Source organism: Lagenorhynchus albirostris, chromosome 19 (genome assembly GCF_949774975.1).
Source record: "Lagenorhynchus albirostris chromosome 19, mLagAlb1.1, whole genome shotgun sequence".
In the NCBI taxonomy this organism is placed as follows: Eukaryota; Metazoa; Chordata; class Mammalia; order Artiodactyla; family Delphinidae; genus Lagenorhynchus; species Lagenorhynchus albirostris.
The window spans coordinates 7373386-7397547 of NC_083113.1; the positions used below are offsets into that span (position 1 = coordinate 7373386).

Here is a 24162-nt window from a genome sequence, read left to right on the forward strand (position 1 = left end):
GAGGAGCATGGAGTCAGATGGACTGGGGTTCCAATCCAAGCTCCACCACTTGCTCGTTGGGCAACTGACCTCATTTCTCTCAGTTTCTTATCTGTAGAATGGGTGTGATTGTGTGCCCCTCACAGGGCCAATGGGGGAATTAAGCAAGACGTGACACTTAGGAGGTACTGGAGAAATTGCCAACCAAGAGCTGATGGGGGACAGAAGACAAAGGTGAGGGTCCTTTGGTTTTTTGTTTTTTTATTTTGTTTTGGCAGCCTGTGGGATCTTAGTTCCCTGACCAGGGATCGAACCCATGCCCCCTGCAGTGGAAGGGTGGCGTCCTAACCACTGGACTGCCAGGAAATTCCCAAGGTGAGGGTCCATTTGCACATACCAGAAACACTCTTTGCACGAACTCTCAGATGCTGGGGCTGTTCCAGGAGACGAGGATCCAGCAGAGAACTCCCCGCCCTCGATGGCATGGAGACAGATTTGGAGACAGAATGGCGTGGCATTTAACAGCCAGATGACCCAGCTTCCAATCCCGGCTAATGCCATTTGCACAAGTGACTTCTGCCTGAGACCCAGTTTCCTCATCTCTAACGCGGTACTAACCCTAACCCTAACCCTAACCTCATAAAGCTCTTGTGAGGATTAAATGTGATAATGTATGGAAAGTCCTTGACAACCTGCCAGATTTGTATTATAAATGGAGATAGAGACAGGCATTTGCTGACAGGGAGTCAGGAGCCCGCAGGAGAGAGGACCCCCTGGCTTCACAGTCCCTCAGCCTCCAGGTGGCCGGAGACCACCTCCCCCATCACCCATTCCCACAGGTACACCCTGGCCGCTACCTCCATCAGAAGAGCTCCACCCCTAAAACCACAAGAGCCCACGTCCCACTCCCTGACCACAGCCTCCCATGCTTCCACCGCAAAGACACCCTGACCCTCTCTGTGCAGCCCTCCCTCCACCAAGGCCCTTCTTTCTGCACTTCCTTTACCCCTACATTCCGCCCCTTCACCACACCCCCTCCCACTGTCCTTTGCTGGAGGAAAACAAAACAAAATCACCCAGCCGCTCAGAGGACGCCTCTTTAAATTCCTGGTCACCAACCTCACCCGGGAACCTGCTAGCCGTCCTCCCCTCCCCAGCCAGGTGCCCGCTGAGATGAGTTGGCCCGGGCCTCCCCGTCTCCCTGGCCCAGCCCTCCCTCCACGTCTGGCCACCCGACCCACAGCCCACCTGCAAACTCCCCCACCCTCTCCTCCTTCCTTCCTGAGCAAGGGAAGACGTGTCTCTCCTTCGGTCTGGGGCTCATCCCACCACTCGGCTGGGCAGTTGCTCCACCCGCGCCTCTGTGTTCGGGCATCCCTGAGGTTGTTAGGAACTCTTTGCCTGGGTTTGTGTCGTGGTGCTACCACTCAGGTTTGTGTAACCTTGGACGGGCGTCTCCACTTCTCCTTCTGTACGTGGAGAATCATACGTGTACCTTTCTCGCCAGACCCTGGGAAGGGTTGGATGAGTTAACTTACGAAAAACGCGTTAAGACAGTGTTGGACACACAAATTAGCGCTCAGATGGAACTGAGGCTCAGATCACCTCGGGAGACCATAGGGAGGATTCACAGAGTCCAGGAGTTTGTACGCTTCCTCCTGCGCTTACCAGCTGGATAACCTTGGACAAGCCACTTCCCCCTTCCCCCAGCCTCCGTTTCTCAGACTGTAAAATGGGCCCAAGATAGTCCCTAGCCCATGGAGCCCGGACTTTCCACGACCTCACCGCCCTCATTTCCTTCTATTTTCTTCCCTGGCCCATGCTGCACCAGCCACACTGGCCTCCTCACTGGTCCCCAGACACGTCAGCCCTCCTTCCACCCCAGGGCCTTTGCACATGCTGCTCTCTCTGTCTGGAACAGTCTTCCCCCAGTATCCCTGACAATCTGCAGGTCTTTGCTCAAAGATCCCCTCAGTCAGGCCTTCCCCGGACACTGACCTCCTCCTTAGCACTTAGCACTCATAACTTGTAATAGTATACATTGTGTTTATTTAACTTTCTTTTGCTTGGTTGCCTTTCCTTCCACAATGGAAGCCTCAGGAGGGTAGGGACCTCCGTCTATTTTGTTTATTGCTATATCCTCAGCACTTAGAACCATGCCTGATACCTAGTAGGTGCTCAAGAAATATTTGTTTAATGGAAGGAAGGATAGGGAGAAAGGGAGGGAGGGAAGGAGGAACGAAAGAAGCTAACCCACATAAAGAAGTTACCTGGGTACACAAATTGTGCTTATCCACACGGTGTTGTATGATCCAGCCTTAAAAAGGAAGGAGATTCTTGGGACTTCCCTGGTGGTCCAGGGGTTAAGAATCTTCGCTTCCACTGTAGGGGGTGCAGGTTGGATCCCTGGTCCGGAAAATAAGATTCTGCATGCCGCATGCTGCAGCAAAACAAAGTATTAAAAAAAGGAAGGAAATTCTGACATGAGCCTTGAGGATATTATGCTCAGGGAAATAAGGCAGACACACACGAGATAATCACACAATTACTACATGATGACACTTACATGAAATACCTAGAGTAGTCAAATTCATAGAGACAGAAAGGAGGATGAAGGTTACCAGGGCCTGGGGGAGGGAGGGTGGGAAGCCCGTGTTTCATGGGGACAGAGCTGCAGTTGGGGAAGATGAAAAGGTTTTGGAGACGGATGGTGAAGGCTGCACAACCAAGTGAATGTGCTGCATACCATTTAAAGATGTTTTAAGGGACTTCCCTGGTGGCGCAGTGATTAAGAATCCACCTGCCAATGCAGGGGACACGGGTACGATCCTTGATCCTGGAAGATCCCACATGCCGCGGAGCAACTAAGCCCGTGCGCCACAACTACTGAGCCTGTGCTCTAGAGCCCGTGTGCCACAACTACTGAATCCCGCATGCCTAGAGCCTGTGGTCCGCAACAAGAGAAGCCACCGCAATGAGAAGCCCGCGCACCGCAACAAAGAGTAGCCCCCGCTCGCCGCAACTAGAGAAAAGCCCGAGCACATCAACGAAGACCCAACGTAGCCCAAAATAAATAAATAAATAAAAATTTATTTAAAAAAAGTTTTAAATGGTAAGTTTTATGTTATGTATCTATTATATTTATGTGTTTATTATGTTATGTATGTATCATACTTCACCACAATAAAAAATTTTATTTTTAAAAAAGTTTTGAACATTAAAAAGAAATCAGAAAGAAGAACATGACACAGCACCTGGCTGAACCAACACCTCGGTACATGTGTGGGGTTTGTTTTTGGTTTTGTTTTTTGACAATTTAAAGCTGGAAATTCTTTTTTTTTAACTTTTAATTTCGTATTGGAGTATAGTTGATTAACAATGTTGTGTTACAATGTTCACTGCAGCTCTATTTACAGTAGCCAGGACATGGAAGCAATCTAAGTGTCCATCGACAGATGAATGGATAAAGAAGATGTGGCACATATATACAATGGAATATTACTCAGCCATAAAAAGAAATGAAATTGAGTTATTTGTGGTGAGGTGGATGGACCTAGAGTCTGTCATACAGAGTGAAGTAAGTCAGAAAGAGAAAAACAAATACCGTATGCTAACACATATATATGGAATGTAAAAAAAGAAAAAAAAAAAAGGTCATGAAGAACCTAGGGGCAGGACGGGAATAAAGATGCAGACCTACTAGAGAATGGACTTGAGGACACAGGGAGGGGGAAGGGTAAGCTGGGACGAAGTGAGAGAGTGGCACTGACATATATACACTACCAAACGTAAAATAGATAGCTAGTGGGAAGCAGCCGCATAGCACAGAGAGGTCAGCTCGGTGCTTTGTGACCACCTAGAGGGGTGGGATAGGGAGGGTGGGGGGAGACACAAGAGGGAAGAGATACGGGGATATATGTATATGTATAACTGATTCACTTTGTTATAAAGCAGAAACTAACACCATTGTAAAGCACTTATACTCCAATAAAGATGTTTAAAACAAACAAACAAACAAACACCAACAAAAAAATGTTGTGTTAGTTTAAGGTGTACAGCAAAGTGACCCAGTTATACATATACACGTATTTTCAAATTCTTTTCCCATTTAGGCTGTTTTATAATATTGAGCCGCGGTCCCCAGCTTAGACAGGCCGCCCTCTGGAAACACTGTCCCCGCCCCTGGGGCTTCATCAGGCCCTTCAACACTGCCACCCCTTCCCACCCCCCACCCCCATTAGAGCACAGATCACACCAGGCTGACTTTCCTGTTGCCTCTTAGGCCTTTCCTGCCAGACTGTGAGTTTCTTGAAGGCAAGGACTGTGGCCATATGTTCATGCATTCATTCATCATCAGGCCCCCTGTCATGGCAAACAGTCCTGTGGCGGGTGGAGTAGGGAGCAAAGCCGCGCAGAGTGGAGTCTGACGGGAGGGGAATGAGTAGCCTGGCAGTGAATCGAGGGAACTAGGGGCTGGAACGGGGAGGATAAGGCAGTTAACTGAGCCCTATTTGTGGTTGCATCCCCAGCACTTTTTTCTTGCGATCCCTGGGGTTTGCCGGGGCTTGTGCTCGAGCTGAGTGTTCTTTCTAGGAAGAGGGAGATCTCAGGTTTACCTAAGCCTTCTAGCTCAGCAGAGGGTCCCCACGCGTCCCCCAAATCACAGCCTTCTGCTCAAATGGAGGGGGGCAGGGCTTGCGCTTACCAGGAATTTGTTTTGTTGTTCATTCTTTATTTTGAAATAATGATAGACTCCCAGGAAGCTGCACAGAGAGTACAGAGTCCCAACACCCTTTCCCCAGCCTCCCCCAGTCCCGGCAGCTCAGATAACTGCAGTCCAAACTCAGAGTCGGGAGATCGACGAGGGTACCGTGCTATTGACGGGACTACGGGTCTCATTCGGTGTTCGTTGTCTACGTGCATCTAGTTGCCTGTGCACCTATGTGCACGTGTGTTTCTGTGTCATTTTATCCCAAGTGTGGATCCGTGTAACCACAATGGCATCAAGATGCGGATCTGAACGCTCACAGGGCAGCTGCCTGTCCACCCCACGCCTTCAGGGGGGTTTCTGTTCGTGCATCTCGCCCTTCTGGTTTACCAGGGCCGGAGCCAAGACCTTCAGTTCAAAGCAGCGAGGCCCCTCAGCAGAGCCAGTTCCCGGGAAACAGACACGCACGGGGGGCTAGGTGGGCATGTGGGTTCAGAGGCACAGAGGGACTCCCTAGGGGCAGAGACCAGCCCGGAGGAAAGGGGAGGAAAGTGGTTTGGGAGCAAGCCCCGGGGTTGGTGAGGGAGGGAGGGTGCAGAGACGTGGCCTCTTGAGTCGCTGCGTGGCGGTCCGGATGGGCTGCCCAAGCCCAGAGACAGATGCAGTCATTAGGGAATTTAAGAGGCTGGGGGAGGGGCTGAGGCCAGCTAGCCCCGCCCAAAGTTACGATGGGTCCCCCAAACCCAGGCCCTCCTCTGTCTGCCTGGAGCCATTCCCCACCTGTCCCCCTCTCTCTGGGTCTCTGTCCCCCTCTCTCTGGGTCCCTGTCCCCCTCTCTCTGGGTCCCCGTCCCCCTTCTCTGGGTCTCTGTCCCCCTCTTTCTGGGTCCCTGTCCCCCTTCTCTGGGTCTCTGTCCCCCTCTCTCTGGGTCCCTGTCCCCCTCTCTCTGGGTCCCTGTCCCCCTTCTCTGGGTCTCTGTCCCCCTCTCTCTGGGTCTCTGTCCCCTTCTCTCTGGGTCCCTGTCCCCCTCTCTCTGGGTCCCCGTCCCCCTTCTCTGGGTCTCTGTCCCCCTCTTTCTGGGTCCCTGTCCCCCTTCTCTGGGTCTCTGTCCCCCTCTCTCTGGGTCCCTGTCCCCCTCTCTCTGGGTCCCTGTCCCCCTTCTCTGGGTCTCTGTCCCCCTCTCTCTGGGTCTCTGTCCCCTTCTCTCTGGGTCCCTGTCCCCCTCTCTCTGGGTCCCTGTCCCCCTTCTCTGGGTCCCTGTCCCCCTCTCTCTGGGTCCCTGTCCCCCTTCTCTGGGTCCCTGTCCCCCTCTCTCTGGGTCCCTGTCCCCCTCTCTCTGGGTCTCTGTCCCCCTCTCTCTGGGTCTCTGTCCCCTTCTCTCTGGGTCCCTGTCCCCCTCTCTCTGGGTCTCTGTCCCCCTCTTTCTGGGTCCCTGTCCCCCTTCTCTGGGTCTCTGTCCCCCTTCTCTGGGTCTCTGTCCCCCTCTCTCTGGGTCCCTGTCCCCCTCTCTCTGGGTCCCTGTCCCCCTTCTCTGGGTCTCTGTCCCCCTCTCTCTGGGTCCCTGTATCCCACTCTCCCCTGACCTCTCTGCAGAGCCTGAGTTGGGGGGCACAAGTTCTGCCCTGAGCCCCTCACTCCCTGCCGGGGCCCTTGCTCCCCCACCCTTCAGGACTGTGTGGACCACAAGGTGAGAGAGCCTAGGAGACAGGACCACCTGGCATCAGTTGCCTCCAGCACCTCCAGTCTCCTGCCGGCTCCCCACCCCCACCCCCTTCTCTCTTCCTCTGCGGCTGTGTGTCCTCTGCATCCCGCTCTCCCTCCATCTCCGCACTGTGCCCTGCCTGGGCCTGCATCTCCGCCTCACTGTTCCCTGTATCACCACTTCCTTGTCATCTCTTGGCCTCCTTTCATCATCACTGCTATTATTCTGTATGAGTGTGTTTGGAGTTGGGGTACCTCTGCCTCTTTTCTCTCTCTTCATTTTTTTCTCTTTCTCTGTGCCTGTTTCTATTCTGCCTCTCCCTTCTTCCCTCTGTTTTTCTGTTTCTGTCTCTCACTTTTCCACACTCACCTCTCCATGAGTGTCTGCCCCTGTGCCCTGTCCCCATCTGTCTTGTCTCTTTCTATCTGCCTCCCTTCCGCATCTATATTCATCTGCTCTTTGTCCGTCTCCCTAAATTCTCTCTACCTCTGACTCTTCTCTCTCTGGCCTGTATTTCTCTTACTCTTTCTCTGCCTCTCCACCTTCATATGCTACTTCTCTCACATTTCCTAGATTCTCTCTCCTCCCATGGCAGCCCCTCTCTCGGTCTCTGTCCCTCCCTCTCTCAGACTCTCTCCCACCCCCACCCCGTCCACCCTGCCCTGGGGTCCCCCTCCCGGGATTCCTTCCAGATTACAACACCTTCACCTACCAGGCAGGCAGGTTCTCATTAACAATTGGGACTACTTCTCTGGTGAGAGAGGAGAGAAAAGAGATGGGACAGGCTATTCTGGAATGGGAAGTAGGCAATAAAAAAAAAAAAACAGTCAGAAGGGCGGAGGAGAAGCATCAGCTACTCAGACCAGAGATAAAAGGCCTCCATGAGTGACAAGGAAGCAAGACATCTTCCCCACTCCTCCAGACAGGAGACATCAGGGCAGGACCTGAACCCATCTCAGCATCCTCTCTCCAGCCACCAGGGAGCCCCCAGCCCCTGCCCTCCTGGTTTCTGGCCCCTATTCTGTCCCTCATCCATGTCTCTAAGGTCTTAGTCTCTGTCTAAGACGCTCTGTCTCTGACCTATAACTTCTGGGTCTCTCGCAGCCTCCTTAACCCTCACTTTCTCTCTACATCTGCCAGGATCCGACCCCCAGCCCTCAGAATGTTCCTCCTGCTGACAGCACTTCAGATCTTGGCTGTAGGTAAGACAGCAGTGGGGCCTGGACTCTGAGAAGAGATGGGGAAGGGTCCTGGGGACCCGATGTGCTCACAGATGACCCGATGAGAAGGGGCAGGGAGCCGTTTGGGGATCATGGCTGAGGAGCACGCTGGAGGGGGAGCCTAAGTTCTAAGTTGTGGAGGTATTAGGAGGTTGCAGGGTCCAGGGGGTTGTAGGAGACGGGGAGAAATAAAAGAGGAATTGAGAAAAACTATCAGGTCTTGACTGGGTCTTATTAGAAAGGACAGCAGGACACTTCTTGATTGTGTTAGGGAAGAACTGAGACGGGAAAGACAACGTGTTGCCAGAAATGATGGTGGGAATGATGATGGGATGGTGAGCTCTCGGCAGGGAGAGTGGGTGTGGGGAGAGATAGTGGATCCTGGGGGGGTCACACTGAGTGAGAAGTTTGGGGAAGGAACAGGGAGCTCCCTGAAGGTGTTGGAGGATTACTGGGTGGAATTGTGCTGTATTGTGAAAAGTGATGACAGAAAGTATTCATGGAAAAGCAGAGTCAATCATAGTAGCTGTATCAGGACCCTGGAGGAGGTGGCCCTGGGATCCAATAATAGATACTATGGAGGTGCCTGGGGGTGGGGGGGTGTCAGAAAACTCCCTGGTTATGTTGGGATAATAATGGGGGCAGTGTTGGGCATATCTCCTATAGGGTGGGGTAGATAAAGGCGGGGGGTTTAAGGATTAGGCAGAAAAGGGGGGATTTGTGGATTCCAGACGTCCCAGAGAGTTGGGGGTAGATGGAGAGCATCTGTTCGTCTGCTTTCCCCACTCCACCCCACCCTTGCCTCCTCCTAGCCATGGCACAGAACCAAGGGGACAAGATAATTGGTGGTTCCAGATGCGTCCGGAACTCCCAACCATGGCAGGCGGCCCTGCTGGCAGGTCCCCACCGTAGTTTTCTCTGTGGAGGGTCCCTGCTGTCTGACGAATGGGTCATCACTGCTGCTCACTGCGCCTGTCCGTGAGTGAACCCCTCTTAGTTCTTCTGCCAAGTGCACTCCAGCGTCTAGCCCTGTGTGGAACCCAGTGTAGTAGCTGGACCCTGGTTTGGGGTCTAGGTAAGAGCTTAGAACAGCAGACCCGGCTCAGAACGTGGAATCCAGCCGTAAATCTTGAACTCAGTTTAGATTCTAAAAGCAGATCAACCGTTTAGAACCCACACACAAGCTTAGAGTCCCACACGGAATCTAGAATCTAACACATAACCTGAGGTCCATCCAGGGGCCCAGCTCTACATAGAGACTAAGATTAGGAGTCTGTTCCAGAGTCGTGGTTGAATTCTGCACACAGTCCACCTCCAGAAACTCAGGACCCCCTCAGAACCCTGCCTGGAATCTAGAGTCAGGTTCAGAACCCACAGTCCAGCCCTAAATCCAGAAACCTGCTCACAGCTCAGAGCAGAAGATAAAGACAGAACCTGAAGCTTGTTCTAGATGCAACATTTAATCCAGAGTCTAGTCTACAGCTCCTCTCTGAGCAGCCTAGAACCCAGACCTCAACCCACCATCTACATCCCACAATGGAGACCATAATCCAAAGCTTCATACTGAACCCAGAGCCCTTCTCAGATTCTAGACTGAAACCCGGACCTCAGACCCCAGACTAGAAGTCAAAGTCCAGATGAAAGCTCACCCAGTGCCCATAAACCAGATGTAATGTCATAAACGACAGTTCAGTGTAGAACCTAAGGCCCAGACTCTAGAATGGGAAGCAACACCTAGAACCTGGGACCTGGAGCTCCATCTAGAGCCCAGAGCCTGGCCTGAGGTCAAGGGCTCAGACCAGAGTCTAGAACCAAGAGCCCAGACTATCACCTGTAATTTGATCTAAGACAGAACCCAACCTAGAATCCAGAATGCAGACCAGCGTTTAGAGCCCCGAGCCCAGCTGGAGCACAGAGCTCAAACCGTTGTCTACAACCCAGGTCATCAACCAGAGCTTCATCAAGAACCCAGAACTCAACCTGGAAACTGGAGCTCACACCAGTATCTAGAAAGTGTGCTATTGTCCAGATTCAATCTAGAACCCAGCTCCCGGCTTAGAGTCCAAAGTTCCGGATGAGTCCAAAGGCCAGGCTAGAACTGGAATGGAACCTCCCTGAAGCAATGGAGTGACTGGAACGGATCCTCCAGAATATCAGTTCTGACCTAGAGCCACAGCCCACAGTCTCGCTTAGAACTCAGAGTATTGATCCAGGTGCAGACCCTAGGACAGAACCAAGACCGCTCAACCACCACCTGATACCCAAGGGGGAAGGCAAAGTGCAGCCCACAAGGGGAAGGGGAGAATGGTAGGATCGGGTCCAGAGAGAAAGCCCAGGCTGGGGGAGAGTGTACAGGATGCCAGGAGGCACTCAGCCTGCAGTTAGAGGGAGGGTTAGACATCACCAGGGAAGGGAGCATCGCTGGAGGGTGGGGAGAGGCCTCCAGGTCAGATCCTGAGCAGCGCTACTCTTGGGGGTCATGGGCCAGGAACCTGCGAGTTGCCCTGGGAAAGCACAACCTGAGGATTTGGGAGGTAACACAGCAGGTGCTGCGTGTGGTCCGCCAGGTGCCACACCCCCAGTACAACCCCTGGACCATCGCAAACGACCTGATGCTGCTGCAGCTGGAGCGGCCCGCTCGGCTGCGGAGGGCGGTGAGGCCCATCGCCGCGGCCCGCTCCTGTGTCAGCGCAGGGTCCCTGCCTTGTGTCGGGCTGGGGCACAGCGTCCAGTCCCGACGGCGAGCCCGCGTCAGGAGAGGCGCGCGTCTGCGTCCTGGGGCTGAGGGGGAGGGGCCGGGGCCTGCGTCCTGGGGCTGAGGGGGAGGGGCCGGGGCCTGCGTCCTGGGGCTGAGGGGGAGGGGCCGGGGCCTGGATCCTGGGGCTGAGGGGGAGGGGCCGGGGGCCTGGATCCTGGGTCTGAGGAGGGAGGGGCCGGGGCCTGGATCCTGGGTCTGAGGGGGGAGGGGCCGGGGGTCTGGATCCTGGGTCTGAGGGGGGAGGGGCCGGGGCCTGGATCCTGGGGCTGAGCGGGGAGGGGCCGGGGGTCTGGATCCTGGGTCTGAGCGGGGAGGGACCGGGGGCCTGGATCCTGGGTCTGAGGGGGGAGGATCTGGGGGCCTGGATCCTGGGTCTGAGGGGGGAGGGGCTGGGGGCCTGGATCCTGGGTCTGAGGGGGGAGGGGCCGGGGCCTGGATCCTGGGTCTGAGGGGGGAGGGGCCGGGGGTCTGGATCCTGGGTCTGAGGGGGGAGGGGCCGGGGGTCTGGATCCTGGGTCTGAGGGGGGAGGGGCCGGGGCCTGGATCCTGGGTCTGAGGGGGGAGGGGCCGGGGCCTGGATCCTGGGTCTGAGGGGGGAGGGGCTCAGGCCCTGACTCCTGGGGCTTGGTGGAGGGTAGACGCCATTGTAACCCCTCAGTGCCCCTGCAGCCAGGTTCCCCAAGTTTCTGCAATGCGTGAACATCAACATCTCCTCGGATCGGGATTGTCAGTGGGCCTATCCTGGAGCCATCACCGCTGGCATGGTCTGCGCAGGGGTCCCCCAAGGTGGGAAGAACTCTTGTCAGGTGAGGCCCAGGGAGAGCATGGGCAGGGGGATTGTTTGGAGCAGGGACTTAGGTACAAAAGGACCGCAGGAACATGACGATCAGGGGAGCCCCCCCCAACTCCACACACACAGAGAACGAGAGAGGTTGTAATAGCCGGGCTTCCTCCACGCCATTCGCCCTTGGGTACCGGACCTCAGTTTCCTCATCTGTCCCCTGGGGGTAGCAGGTCTTAGTCGGTGGAATGAGATGAGCTAGTCCATGGAGAGAGCACAGAGCTCTGATGACCACTGTCATTGCCATCATCACATACTGGTACCTGGAAAGCCGGGCTCAGGTCCTCTAGAGGTCTTAATCCATCCCTGAGCAATGGCTCCAGAGACAGGGGATGTGGAAACACACACATAGTTTTCTAGAGACAGAGCTAAGATGAAGAGGGGCCCAAGGGACAGAGACAGAGTGGGAACCAGTGACCCCAACACCCAGGGGCTGAGATCTCCAGAGCCCCTGCCCAGGGGTCTCAGCCCACCCCCATCCCATCTTTGCCTCTCGGGTTCTCCATGCCCACGGCTCTGGTCATCTGTCTGTGGATGTCTCCATCTCTGTCTCTCCCCCTCAGGGTGACTCCGGGGGACCCCTGGTGTGCAGAGGAGAGCTCCAGGGCCTCGTGTCCTGGGGGATGGAGAACTGTGCCCAGCCTGATTACCCCAGCGTCTATACCAACCTGTGCAAGTACCAAACCTGGATCCAGGAGACCATACAGAGCAGATCTCAGCTGGTGTTACAGAATATCACCTGCCCACATGCTCCCCAAGACCCTGCTCTTCTTTCCCAGAGCAGTTCCTTCAGGGGTTCTCTCTGCACCCCACCACATCCCCGTCATTACTCAAGGTGCCCCTGAGACACACAGAGCAGGAGCGTGAAGGCAAAGGCGCTGCACTGGTACCATATTCCCAAGAAGACAATTTTCAAAACTCTTGGTGTCTGTAAAAACCAGGGAAATACTACTAATAAAACTTTAACAATCCTAAATTCCATGCTCCATTCATTTAATTCACCCAACAGATATGCACACACAGGTCCATTCGTGCCCAGCCAGAAGCCATGTTCCAAAGCGCATGGTGTCCCCTGGGGGTCTGCCCCCTCACCATCCACTGTACTTGGTGTGGTAGAAGGAAGCGCCCCAGCCTTGCGCTGCGACCCTGAGCAGGGACTGCTGAGGTCCCGGACTTGGGAGGGCAAAGACCTAGCTTGTTTCCTGGAAAACACTATGGAAGTGAAGAGATCCTCCTTTCCCTAATCAGATCTCAGGTGAGGAGAGTTGAGTTAATCACACTCAGGTCCTGAGAGCTCTGCTCTCGTTTTATTTATTTCCATTTGTCATCCCTGGCTCTGGTTCCCCTCCCTCCCCAAAGGCATCAACACAGATGGCCTTGAATACCCAGCATCCTTGGAACACATGCATTGTCACATTGTGTTGCTTCTAATTTACACAAAATCATTGTGTTATGAATCTCATTCTCTTTCTTATTTTCATTCAAGAACGATTATTTATCGGACACCTACTGTGTGCAAGGCATCGGTCTACTTATTGGCCACCTACTGTGCGCCAGGCATGGTTCTAGGTACTGGAAGTAGGGCTGTGAACGAGCCAGATAATCTAAGTGTTTCTCGTCGCAGAGCTTGCATTCTAGCAGGAGGTCACAGACGAGAAACAGTAAACATCATTTAAAAGCAAAGTAGAGGGCTTCCCTGGTGGCGCAGTGGTTGAGAGTCCGCCTGCCGACGCCGGGGACACGGGTTCGTGCCCCGGTCCGGGAAGATCCCACATGAAAGCTTGCTGGGGTGAATATAGCCAATATTTTATAAAACTATAAATGGAGCCTAACCTTTAAAAATTGTGAATCACTATATTGTATACCTGGAAATTACATAATATTTTACAGCAACTCTACTTCAATTAAGAAAAAGAAAAAAGAGGGGAAAACACGATGGCTGGGGGGACTTCCCTGGTGGCACAGTGGTTAAAAATCTGCCTGCCAATGCAGGGGACATGGGTTCGATGCCTGATCCGGGAAGATCCTACATGCCGCAGAGCAACGAAGCCCCAGGGCCACAACTACTGAGCCTGCGCTCTAGAGCCACGATCTACAACTACCCACATGCCTAGAGCCCGTGCTCCGCAGTAAGAGAAGCCACCGCAATGAGAAGCCCGCGCACCGCAACGAAGAGTAGCCCCTGCTCGCCACAACTAGAGAAAGCCCGGGCGCAGCAACAAAGATCCAGTGCAGCATTAAAAAAACAAAAAGAAGATTGCTGGGAAGTGGAGACTGCACCTTCTGTCATGGTGATACAGACACACCTTGGCTCTCATGTGTGGCAACCACCCAAGCTCTGCGGAGGCAAGGAGTTGAAAACAGCTGTGTCCTTGAGTAGCTCTGAGCCCCCAGAGAACTGAAGACACGGACCACCCTATAATTCTTGGCCTGCATCCTACTATAAAGCTAAGTAAAAATAGTTTAAAGTAATCTTCAATCTGATTTCCAACTCCTATTCCCAGCTGTGATGGTTACGTACCCTATTTTATTGCTCCTTAGATGCACATCCGTTTCCCGTTTTTACAACCTCCGTAAGCGGGAGGCATCTTATAATTAGCTGAGTGTTATGTCTTAGCATTACGCCCTAATTTCATCGATGGCCCCTTCTTCTTTCTCAGTGGTATACAAAGTGATAGTGCCAATACTACTGAGGCATTTTAGATTGATGCAATAGGGTGTGAAGGCAGGTGGGTGTGGGTGAGGAGTCAGGTTTCAGTATTAAACAGGCGACCTTATTCCACCAAAGGTGGTGTGACGTTAGTTGACACCAAAATACTGTGCTAACAGCCTGTCCATGTTGCTGTCTGCCCATCTGGTTTATTACTGCTCACTGCCACGGTGTTGGTGTTTTCTCAACCTGTGTTGTCCAAGATGGTAGCCACTAGCCACATGTGGTCATTTAATTTTCAAAGTAAAATTATCTAGATTGAATGTGCGTTACAATTGCATTCCTCGGTCACACTCGCCACATTTCTGATGCTCTATAACCGTATGCGGCTGGTGGCTGCCGTATTGGACAGCACAGATAAATAGAATTCCATCGTTGCGGAGAGTTCTGTTGGACAGGACTGCTTGAGTCTATACCCTTGCTCCTAGTGTGGTCCAGGGGGCAGCAGTATCAGAATTTTCTGGGGCTTATTAGAAGTCAGAGTCTTGGACCCCACCCCAGACCAACTGAACCGGAATCTGCATTTTAACAAGACCCCCAGGGGTCTCAATGCTTATTAGAGTTTGAGAAGTACCACTCCGTGGTATACATCCACCATGTTTAATGACCCAGTCCGCCAGTGATGGACACCTAGTTTCCTTCTACTACCCAAGCACTGACCATATGGGGGCAGGCCCCTTATATAACTAGAGAAGACTTCTCTGGAATATCACAGAAGCAGGACCACTGGGCCAAAAGCCTTACTTTTAATCAATTTCACCAAGTACTGGCAAGTTTTTGCCCGGATAAGAAAGATTCATCTCTCTCCACACCCTCAAAAATGCCCGTCGTTCATTCATTCATTCAGCAAATATTTACTGAATCCTATTATGTACCAGTTACTGCTCTAGGAACAAGGCAGGTAATATTGTTGCCCTCGGGGAACTCACTTCTGGAGGTGAGGCAAACAAGGGACAAGTAAATGAGTAAAACATGAAATATTGGGAATTCCCTGGCAGTCCAGTGGTTAGGACCCAGCACTTTCACTGCCATGGCCCAGGTTCGATCCCTGGTCAGGGAACTGAGATCCTGCAAGCCTCACGGCACTGCCAAAAAGACCCATTAAATATTACAGACGGGAGCAAGTGCTTTGGAGAAAACTAAAGCAGAGTAAGGGGATAGAGAATGTCAGAGGAAGGTTACAATTTTAAGTGGGTTATGCAGTGGGTGGTTAACTCCGCAGGGCTATGTTGTTCAAACCCTGCATATTACAAAAAGTAGTTAGGCCCTTGCCTGGCATCTGGGAGAGAACCTCTAAGCCTTTGTAATATTCTGCCTAATAACAGCGTCTTTCTTTACCTGGGGGCCTTGGGCCATGCCAGATAGTCTATCCTAACGGGATGATTTGTGATGGAGGTCTTGGGGCATATTTGACCTGAGAAGGAGCTGGAGACGAAGGCCAGCCATGCAGGCAGGCAGCCATGTGCCTATGTGACTGACCCCCAATAAAAAACATAGACACCAAGGCTCAGGTGGACTTTCCTGGTGGGCAATCCTCTGTACGTGCTGTCACACGTTGTTGCTGGGCAAAGTAAGTGCTGTCTATACGACTCCTCTGGGAGAGGTCAGCTGGAAGCTCGTGCCTGGTCTCTCCTGCACTTGGCCCCATGCGTCTTTTTATTTTGCTGTGATAAACCAAAATCATGAGTGCGGGAGTTTTCCGAGTTCTGTGAGTCCTTCTAGTAATTCCCTGAACCCATCTCAGGGATCTCCAACTACAATGGTCAAGGAAGTCTTCATGGAGAGGATGACAAGAACGGAAGAAACCAGGCAGACGTCTGGTTTGGAAGAGGGGTCCGGGGGTGGGAATTAAAGTACTGAAGTTCTGAGATGGGATTGTGCCTGACACGAGAGGGGCAGGAGAAGAGGAAGCGGTAGGTGACGTCCGAGGACTACTGGGGCCAGACGGTCTGGAGCCTTGCTGGCCACCATAAGGAAACCTGACTTTCACTCTGAGGGAGGTGGGAGGCACTGTGGGCTTTCCGGAAGAGGCGTGGCCTGCCCCGACTTACACTTTATAATAAAAGTTCACTCTGGCTGCTGTGTGTAAACAGTGTAGGCGGACAAGGACAAAAACAGGGAGACCAGATAAGAAGCTTGCATAATCCAGATGAGAGATGATGGCGGCTGGGAGGGACCAGGGCGGCGAGGATGGAAGATGTTGAGAAATGGTCCGATTCTGGATCTATCTTGAAGGCAGCGCCGGCAGGGTTCGGTAACACAATGGATGTGTGGTGTGTGAGAAAAGGAATTCAAGGGTGAGACTGAGGTTTGGGCTGAGGAATGAAAGGACGAAGAAACTATTTACTGAGACGATCAAGACTGTAGGAGGAGCCCATCTGGAACACGAGAGGGGTGAAGGACAAGAGTTTGGTTTTGAACGTGAATCTGTTGAGTAGGCAGTTGGATGTCAAGTTGAGAGTTTAAGAGCAAGGTCTGGCTGGAGACATAACATCTGGGAGTCATCAGCATGTAGATGGTATTTAAAGCCACAGGAGCAGATGAGATCACTGAGGGAGCGAGCATAGACAGAGCAAAGAAGAGGGTCAAATGCTCCAGCATGTAGAGATTGGGGACGTGAGTAGAAAACAACACCGGTCATGAAAGAGAAGCAGTCAGTGAGTTATGAGGAAGACCAGGAGAAAGGTAGCGTCTCAGAAGCCGAGGAAAGACTTTGAAAGACCAGGGAGTGAACCACTTGTTAAATGCTGCTGATATCTCAAGTAAGATGAACCCCAAAGAGCTAGCCGCTGGGTTCAGCATCATGGATCTTAATGGCACCCTTAAAAGAGGCACAGTCGGTGGAGCAGTGGGGGTGGAAACCTGCATGGAGTGGGCTCAAGAGAACAGGAGGAGAGGACTGCCAGACAGGACGTGCAGCCAACATTTTGGAGTATTGCAGTCAAAGGGAGCAAAACGGGTCAGGGGCTGAAGGAGAGCACAGAGGTGGAGAGAAGGTTTTTAAAAAATTCTGTTCATGGAACATGGGAGACATTGTAGCATGTGTGTATGTTAATGGAGAAGAAGAAAATTGATGATGCAGGCAAGGGAGCAGAGGACTGCTGGCTGGAACAGTGTCCTCGAGGAGGTGAGAGGGGATGGGGTACCTCGCACAAGTGGAGGTGTCTTTCTTAGACGGAGGTGAAGGTTGTTCATCTATAGAAATGGGAGGGGGGCGGAGCATGTGGGCACAGATGCAGGTAGATGGCAAGTCTGACCTTTCTAGTGTTTGTTATTCTGATGGGTGAAAAGTGGTATTTCGTTGATGTGTGAGAAAGATGATGACTGGGACCAACATCCTTAATAACATGGATCGAGCTCTAAAGAAGAAGTCACCTCAGTGTGTCAATTTCTTGCGCATCTTTCTCTCCAAAAGACCAAGTCTGATTTCTCCCCAGGCGTCTCTCTTTCTACCTCTTACATGGTCTTGCCTTTGTCTCTCCCTGCATTTCCTCTGCTCTCTCCCATCCACCTTGTTTTTCTGTCTCTGTGTATTTATCCCTTTGGGTCTTTCTTAAGTCTCCCCATCCCTTCACATCTGCAACAGGGCCTCTGCTCTGGGCATGGGTGTAGGGCCGACTTTCTCATCCCAGCCAGCAATTCCAACCAGAACTTCCAGTTCCTGCTTGACAAAGAACCTCATTTTGAAGCCAAGCTATAGGGTGGGGGCCCCCGGGAACCTCAGGCTGCCTCCATCTCCAGCTTTACTTATTTAACAAGCGTGTTTGTGGCCTTTGGTTCGTGTCAAACTCTCCTCTAAGCATCTTCAGATATTAACTCATTTAACCCTGCTCTGTGAGGCAGGTGCTGTGGTTAGTGCCATTTTACAGAGGCACAGAGTGGCCATGTCACTTGAACTCAGCTCTGAACCACTAGGAACACTGTCTCTTTTTCTAGTCCTTTTTCTTTCTTGCTCTAGCCCTTCTCTCTGAGGGTGACAGACCCTGATCTATGTGACAGTACCCCTGGATTTGGTCTAACTGGCATGTGACTTTCAGCTACTCACTGAACTCCGTGGGCTCCAGTTGCCTTATTGATCAAGTGAGGGGGTAGAGTACCCCCAACTCGTGGTGGGTCCATGACCTCACTTCAACAAGAGTCAGCCAATCATTAGCCCTACTGTCAGTGTTGACCTGGTACTCACCCCTCCACAAATACCAAAGACAGCCACCCCACTGCAAGTTCCAGCCGTTCCCAAGGGAGAAAGACTTTTTCTGGAAGTGTGGACCTAGGCCACAAAGGAGCACAGTTTCCCCGACATCCCACACAAACCTGTCACCTCACTTAACCTGCATCCTCCCTCCTGCCACTCAGCCTGAACCCAACTCAACTCAGAAAGAGTGAACTCGGTCCCTACTCTGGGTCCAGTCCTGGGAAGTGGGGTAATTCCAAGGTGGGGAAGGACAGTGGCTTTCTGTCACCATGAGAGGCACTCACAGCTATGACCCAGCACACTCCTACCAAAACCCTACCCTGACGCAGATACTGGACCTCACATCTAGCGCTCATTAACAATGTCAACGCACAACACCAACTCAACTGTATTTCAACACCTCCCCACCCAAATACTCAATCTTGGCCTCATCTCCAGCCCCAACCCAACTGGACTCTGTCAACAACATTATCCCCAGATCCCTCCCATCTACAGCTTGATTCTATCCCCAAAACCAACTCCAACCCCATCCTCACCCCAGGTCCATTCTCTTCCCCAAACTCACCTGCATTCCCAGTGTAGTCGTCAGAGCCCCTCCCCCCACACCAACCACCATCTTAAACCCGACCACAGACTTTTCTTCCTAGTGTAGGGAAAAACTGTGAAAGACTTTCAGATGGACCCAACAGATGTCATCAATGGAAAACGAGGTGAGTTATCTGATTCTATGGGGTCTCAGCTTCTTCTTTTTTTTTTTTTTTTTTTGCGGTACGCGGGCCTCTCACTGTTGGGGCCTCTCCCGTTGCGGAGCACAGGCTCCGGATGCGCAGGCTCAGTGGCCATGGCTCACGGGCCCAGTCGCTCCGCGGCATGTGGGATCTTCCCGGACCGGGGCACGAACCCGTGTCCCCTGCATCGGCAGGCGGACTCTCAACCACTGCGCCACCAGGGAAGCCCTCAGCTTCTTTTACTGTCTTTGAGCAACTTTACAACTCTGTAAGTGATAACTAGTGGATCGTAGTGCCAATAATTCTCGTCCATAACCGTGCACGTGAGTTTTGTCAGGCGGAAGTACAGTTCTCTCCCCTCCATATAGAATAAGCCAGTGTCGCATCTATTGGTGAATTCATGTTAGCGCTTCTTATCGCCCGCGCACCGCAATGAAGAGTAGCCCCCGCTCACCGCAACTAGAGAAAGCCCGCACGCAGCAACAAAGACCCAGGGCAGCCAAAACTAAATTAATTAATTTAAAAAAAAAAAAAAGGGCCTTGTGCTCATGATAAGGTGCTACCAACGGATTCAGTTCCCTCCATCGGAGGATTAAGAAGTCTCTCAGTCAATGAATAAACTTAGAAAAAAAAATAGAACCTACTTCAGAGGGTTCTTGGGAGGATCGAGTTAGTGTGTGAGAGCGCTCCCTAGGGAGAACGCCCGGTACGGAGTGAACGCTTACTAAGTGGTTGCTCTCGTTAGTATTATTGTTGTTCTTATTATTGATGTCATTGTTGTGCTTCCCCCAAGGCCCCAGTGCCAGAGAAAGACACCTGGGGTGGCAGTTGTGTATCTGAGAGGATGAGAGGTAGCCGCCCAAATCCTTCCCGTGGAACAGAAAATAAGGACGTAGCTGAGACGGAGATTCTGACTGCCAACAAGACCTTAAGTCAAGAAGGCCAGCCAGGTGGCAGGCGTCTCAGACCACCCTCCTCCCTGCCGTCTCCAGGGACTTTGTAGCCACACGTCCTCTCCTCCCTGTGTTTGCCCAGGGGAGTTTTAACATCCTGGGCAGGAGGGAATTTGGAGGCTGGTGGAGGGAGAGAGGAGGTGAAAAGACTGGGGAAGAGAACAAAGCAGAGAGAGGAGAGTCAAAGAGAGCACAATACTTCCTGTCTTTGGTCCAGCAGATAAAGCTCTTTCATGCCATTTCCCCAAGGCCCCGGTTGGGGAAATGTCAGCTCCCCATTTTACAGAAGTGTAGACCTAGACTAAGGAAAATCCGCCGGTGAGTTGAATCCATCCAGGCTGATGGAGACACATTCCTGTATCTCTCTTCTGAGACCCTCTTCAGGGGCAGCCCCCTCAAGTCTGGAAGGAGGGCCCAGACCGTGCTGAACCACTGCCCGATGTGGGAGGCCTTGTTTAAGGGACGAGGCTGGACTTACCAGGCAAACGGGAACAACACGCATATAAGCCCGCAGTTCCCTTCTAACAAATTCAACGCTAAGATGAAAGAAGCGGACAGGCTGTGAGAGGGTTGAAGAGGCCAGAGACCCAGGTCAGGTTTTTTGGAGGAAGGGATAAGGAAGGATAATGTAGCCATCCCACAGAAATAGGACGGAGTCCGCCATCCAAGAATTGGTTCAGAGGTCATGATTCGTGATGCCCCACATGGGGACTTCCCTGGCGGTCCAGTGGTTAGGACTCCATGCTTTCACTGCAGGGGGGTGCGGTTTGATCCCTGATCAGGGAATCAAGATCTCACATGCTGCACGGTGTGCGCCCCCCGGCCCCCCCCACCAAAGAAACCCAAACAAACAAAACGATGCCACACCTGCAGCAAAGGGTCCTTTCTGCCCCTGTGGGGTGACCACCATTGGCACTGTGAGTGGGGGTCTAGATGGAACCACCACCTTGTCCACTGAAAAAACAACGCACAACCTAAAAGGTGGGAATTACGTTTTATTCAGCAGACATGCTGAGGACTTAAGCCCGGGAGACGGCCTCTCAGAGAGCTCTGAGGGACGGCGTCAAAGATAAGGGAGGAACCAGGATATACACTGGAGCGTTAGCAACAAAAGCCAGACAGTCGGGAACGTCAAGAGATTACCGTGCATTAAAGAAAGTCAACAAACAAGCACCTCCAGTTAGTGAATTTCATGCTTTTCTATGTATGGGAAGATGCCAGAGTCTGGGCTCATTGAAATCACTCCTTTGCTGTGCACCTCAGCTTTGCAGGGCCAGTATCCTGTTTCTCTCCATCCTGAATCCCGGCAGGGTGCACAGTCCTCGGTGGCTGAAGTGGCTGTCGATGGCTCGACGGCTGCAACGTCCTTTATTTACTGGTATGGCAGGTGACACTTTTTCTCCACGACCTCCGAGGTCTTTCTCATCTTGCCGTCTGGCTCACTGGCCCCGCGGCCATGCATTTTGAGCTGTGCTGCCTGCTGCTATATTTGCTGAGACCTAAGGAGACTCCGTTGTAGACTTAACAGACCTAAGTCAGAAGTTTCCATAGTTGGTGTTCAGGAACGGGGTATGGGGCCCTCCTTCAAGTGGCCCTGGGTTGTGCATCTCCAGCCAGGAACTTTGTGCCTCTCTCCTGCCCTGAGGTCGGAAGGTGGGACTCTGAGTTCCAACCCCTCCAATCAATTGGTTGGTTCCCCTAGCAGCCAGCCCCCATTTCCTCCCCCATCCTGTCACTTCATTAACATAAACTCAAATAGGGTTACTGGGATTTATTATGAAAAGCAAAAGAGGCTCATCGTTCCCCTACCACTTGGGAAATTCCAAGAGTTGGGTTTCTTTTAATAAATTAATTTATTTTATTTTTGGCTGTGTTGGATCTTCGTTGCTACGCGCGGGCTTTCTCTAGTTGCGGTGAGTGGGGGCGGGCTTCTCACTGCGGTGGCTTCTCTTGTTGTGGAGCACGGACTCTAGGCACGCAGGCTTCAGTAGTTGTGGCACGTGGGCTCAGTAGTTGTGGCGCACGGGCTTAGTTTCTCCGCGGCATGTGAGATTTTCCCAGATCAGGGATCGAACCCATGTCCCCTGCATTGGCAGGCAGATTCTTAACCACTGCACCGCCAGGGAAGCCCCCAAGAGTTTTTTTTGTTTTTGTTTTTTTTGTTTTAGCGGTACGCGGGCCTCTCACTGTTGTGGCCTCTCCCGTTGCGGAGCACAGGCTCCGGACGCGCATGCCCAGCGGCCATGGCTCACGGGCCCAGCCGCTCCGCGGCATGTGGGATCTTCCCGGACCGGGGCACGAACCCGTGTCTCCTGCATCGGCAGGCGGACTCTCAACCACTGCGCCACCAGGGAAGTCCCCCGTCCATCTTTTGTTGCCTTGTTCGAGGACCCCAAGAGGAAGTGGTAGGTAGACATTTAGCTTCCTCCCAGCCCCATTTTTTAAAAAAATTATTTTATTTATTTATTTTTGTCTGCGTTGGGTCTTCTTCGCTGCGCGTGGGCTTTCTCTAGTTGCGGTGAGTGGGGGCTACTCTTGGTTACGGTGCACAGGCTTCTCATTGCGGTGGCTTCTCTTGTTGTGGAGCACGGGCTCTAGGCGCGTGGGCTTCAGTAGTTGTGGCACGTGGGCTCAGTAGTTGTGGCACGTGGGCTCAGTAGTTGTGGCTCGCGGGCTCTAGAGCACAGACTCAGTAGCTGTGGCGCACGGGCTTAGTTGCTCCGCGGCATGTGGGATCTTCCCGGACCAGGGCTCGAACCCGTGTCCCCTGCACTGGCAGGCGGATTCTTAACCACTGCGCCACCCGGGAAGCCCTCAGTTAGTCATTCTTTCGCTCATTCACATATTTGGATAATGATTAACGATACAAGTTCTGGAGCCAGTCTGCCTCCGTTCAAACTCCAGTTCTGCCTCTTACCAGCTGTGTGACTTTGGGCAAGCAGCTCCACCTAGCTGTGTCTCGGTTTCCACACCTGTGATGGTATCCATGCCCTGAGACATCACCCCACGTGTTGGGATGCCTGAGTTGTCTTTAGGGAGTGGGCTTCATGGTGAGCTTATGATGACGCCCAAGAGGAAAGCATGAGACACAGGGACTTGAGCGCTCCAGGGGCTCCCTGGGTGAGGTGGCAAAGCTGCTCAGAGCTTTTTCGGAAAGCAGGACGTCTGTCCTCTCTGAGTCTCCAGCTACAAAAAGGGATTGACTTTATCCAGAAGCCACAAGCCGCAAGTCTGCGTGTCAAAAGAGAACCGCTAAGCAGTCATTCCCCACCCCCACTCCCTGCCGCCCCGGGCAATCACTAGCCTGCTTTCTGTCTCCACCGACTGGCCTTTTCCGGATATTTCATATAAATGGGATCATACGGTTTGTGCGCCTTTATGACGGGCTTCTTTCACTCCTCACAGTGTTCTCAAGGTCCGTCCACGTGTAGCACACATCAGCACTTTGTTCCTTTTGTAGCTGAATAATACTCCATAGCATGGACAGACCGCCTTTTATTTGTCCATTCATCATCTGATACACATCAGTTTAACGGGTATGGGGTCTCCTTTGGGGGTGACGAACATGTTCTGGAATTAGTCGGTGGTGATGGTAGCATAACACCGTGAGTGCAGTGGAATTCACGGCGTTGTAGACTTTAAAATGGTTCGAGGGCTGGATTTTATATAAACTTTATATAAACTTTATATAAACTTTACTTCCAAAAAAAAAAAAGATAAGAGGAGAAAGAGAGGGATTCTGTCCTGAGTCTCTTTCACTCTCCCTCTCTCCGTTTCCTGTCCCCTGTCTCTCTTTCTCAGTGGACGGCCCTATGCAAACAACTTTCATGGAGTTAGATAAATCGACCTCCTAAGACCTGTGCTCTGAATTTAAAAACTTCAATTAGAACCAAGCTTCCTTGGATCCCAGTTTGGAAACTCCTCTGTCTCCCCTATTTTGTTTTTGGTTTTTTTTTTTTGCGGTACACATGCCTCTCACTGTTGTGGCCTCTCCCATTGCGGAGCACAGGCTCCGGACGCGCAGGCTCAGTGGCCATGGCTCACGGGCCCAGCCGCTCTGCGGCATGTGGGATCCTCCCGGACCGGGACACGAACCCACGCCCCCTGCATCGGCAGGCGGACTCTCAACCACTGCGCCACCAGGGAAGCCCTGTCTCCCCTCTTTTGAAACCTCTTCCCTTTCCTCCTCTTCTGCCTCAGGCTCTCTCTGCCCTTGGTTTCCTTAACTCTCTCACTTCCACCCTGTTGCCCTTCCATGAAACACTCAGGGAGGAGTCCAGGTATCTACCTGCCCCACTCTCCCTGAGGCTTCATTACAGGAGTTGGGGAAGATCCCAGATCACCTTGCGTCATTGGCCTCAGGGCTGTTGG

The 24162-nt window shown here is 52.5% G+C and overlaps 1 protein-coding gene across 1 annotated transcript; it reads left to right on the plus strand.

Moving 5' to 3' along the window:
* Positions 1-7274: 7274 nt before the first annotated feature.
* On the plus strand, positions 7275-12173 carry LOC132510459 (kallikrein-14-like). The gene is given in 6 exon segments (XM_060132536.1): positions 7275-7591; positions 8422-8587; positions 10098-10304; positions 10306-10349; positions 11037-11173; positions 11772-12173. Coding segments are annotated over 6 exon segments (876 nt in total). The 5' UTR covers positions 7275-7551; the 3' UTR covers positions 12054-12173.
* The last annotated feature ends 11989 nt before the right edge of the window (positions 12174-24162 follow it).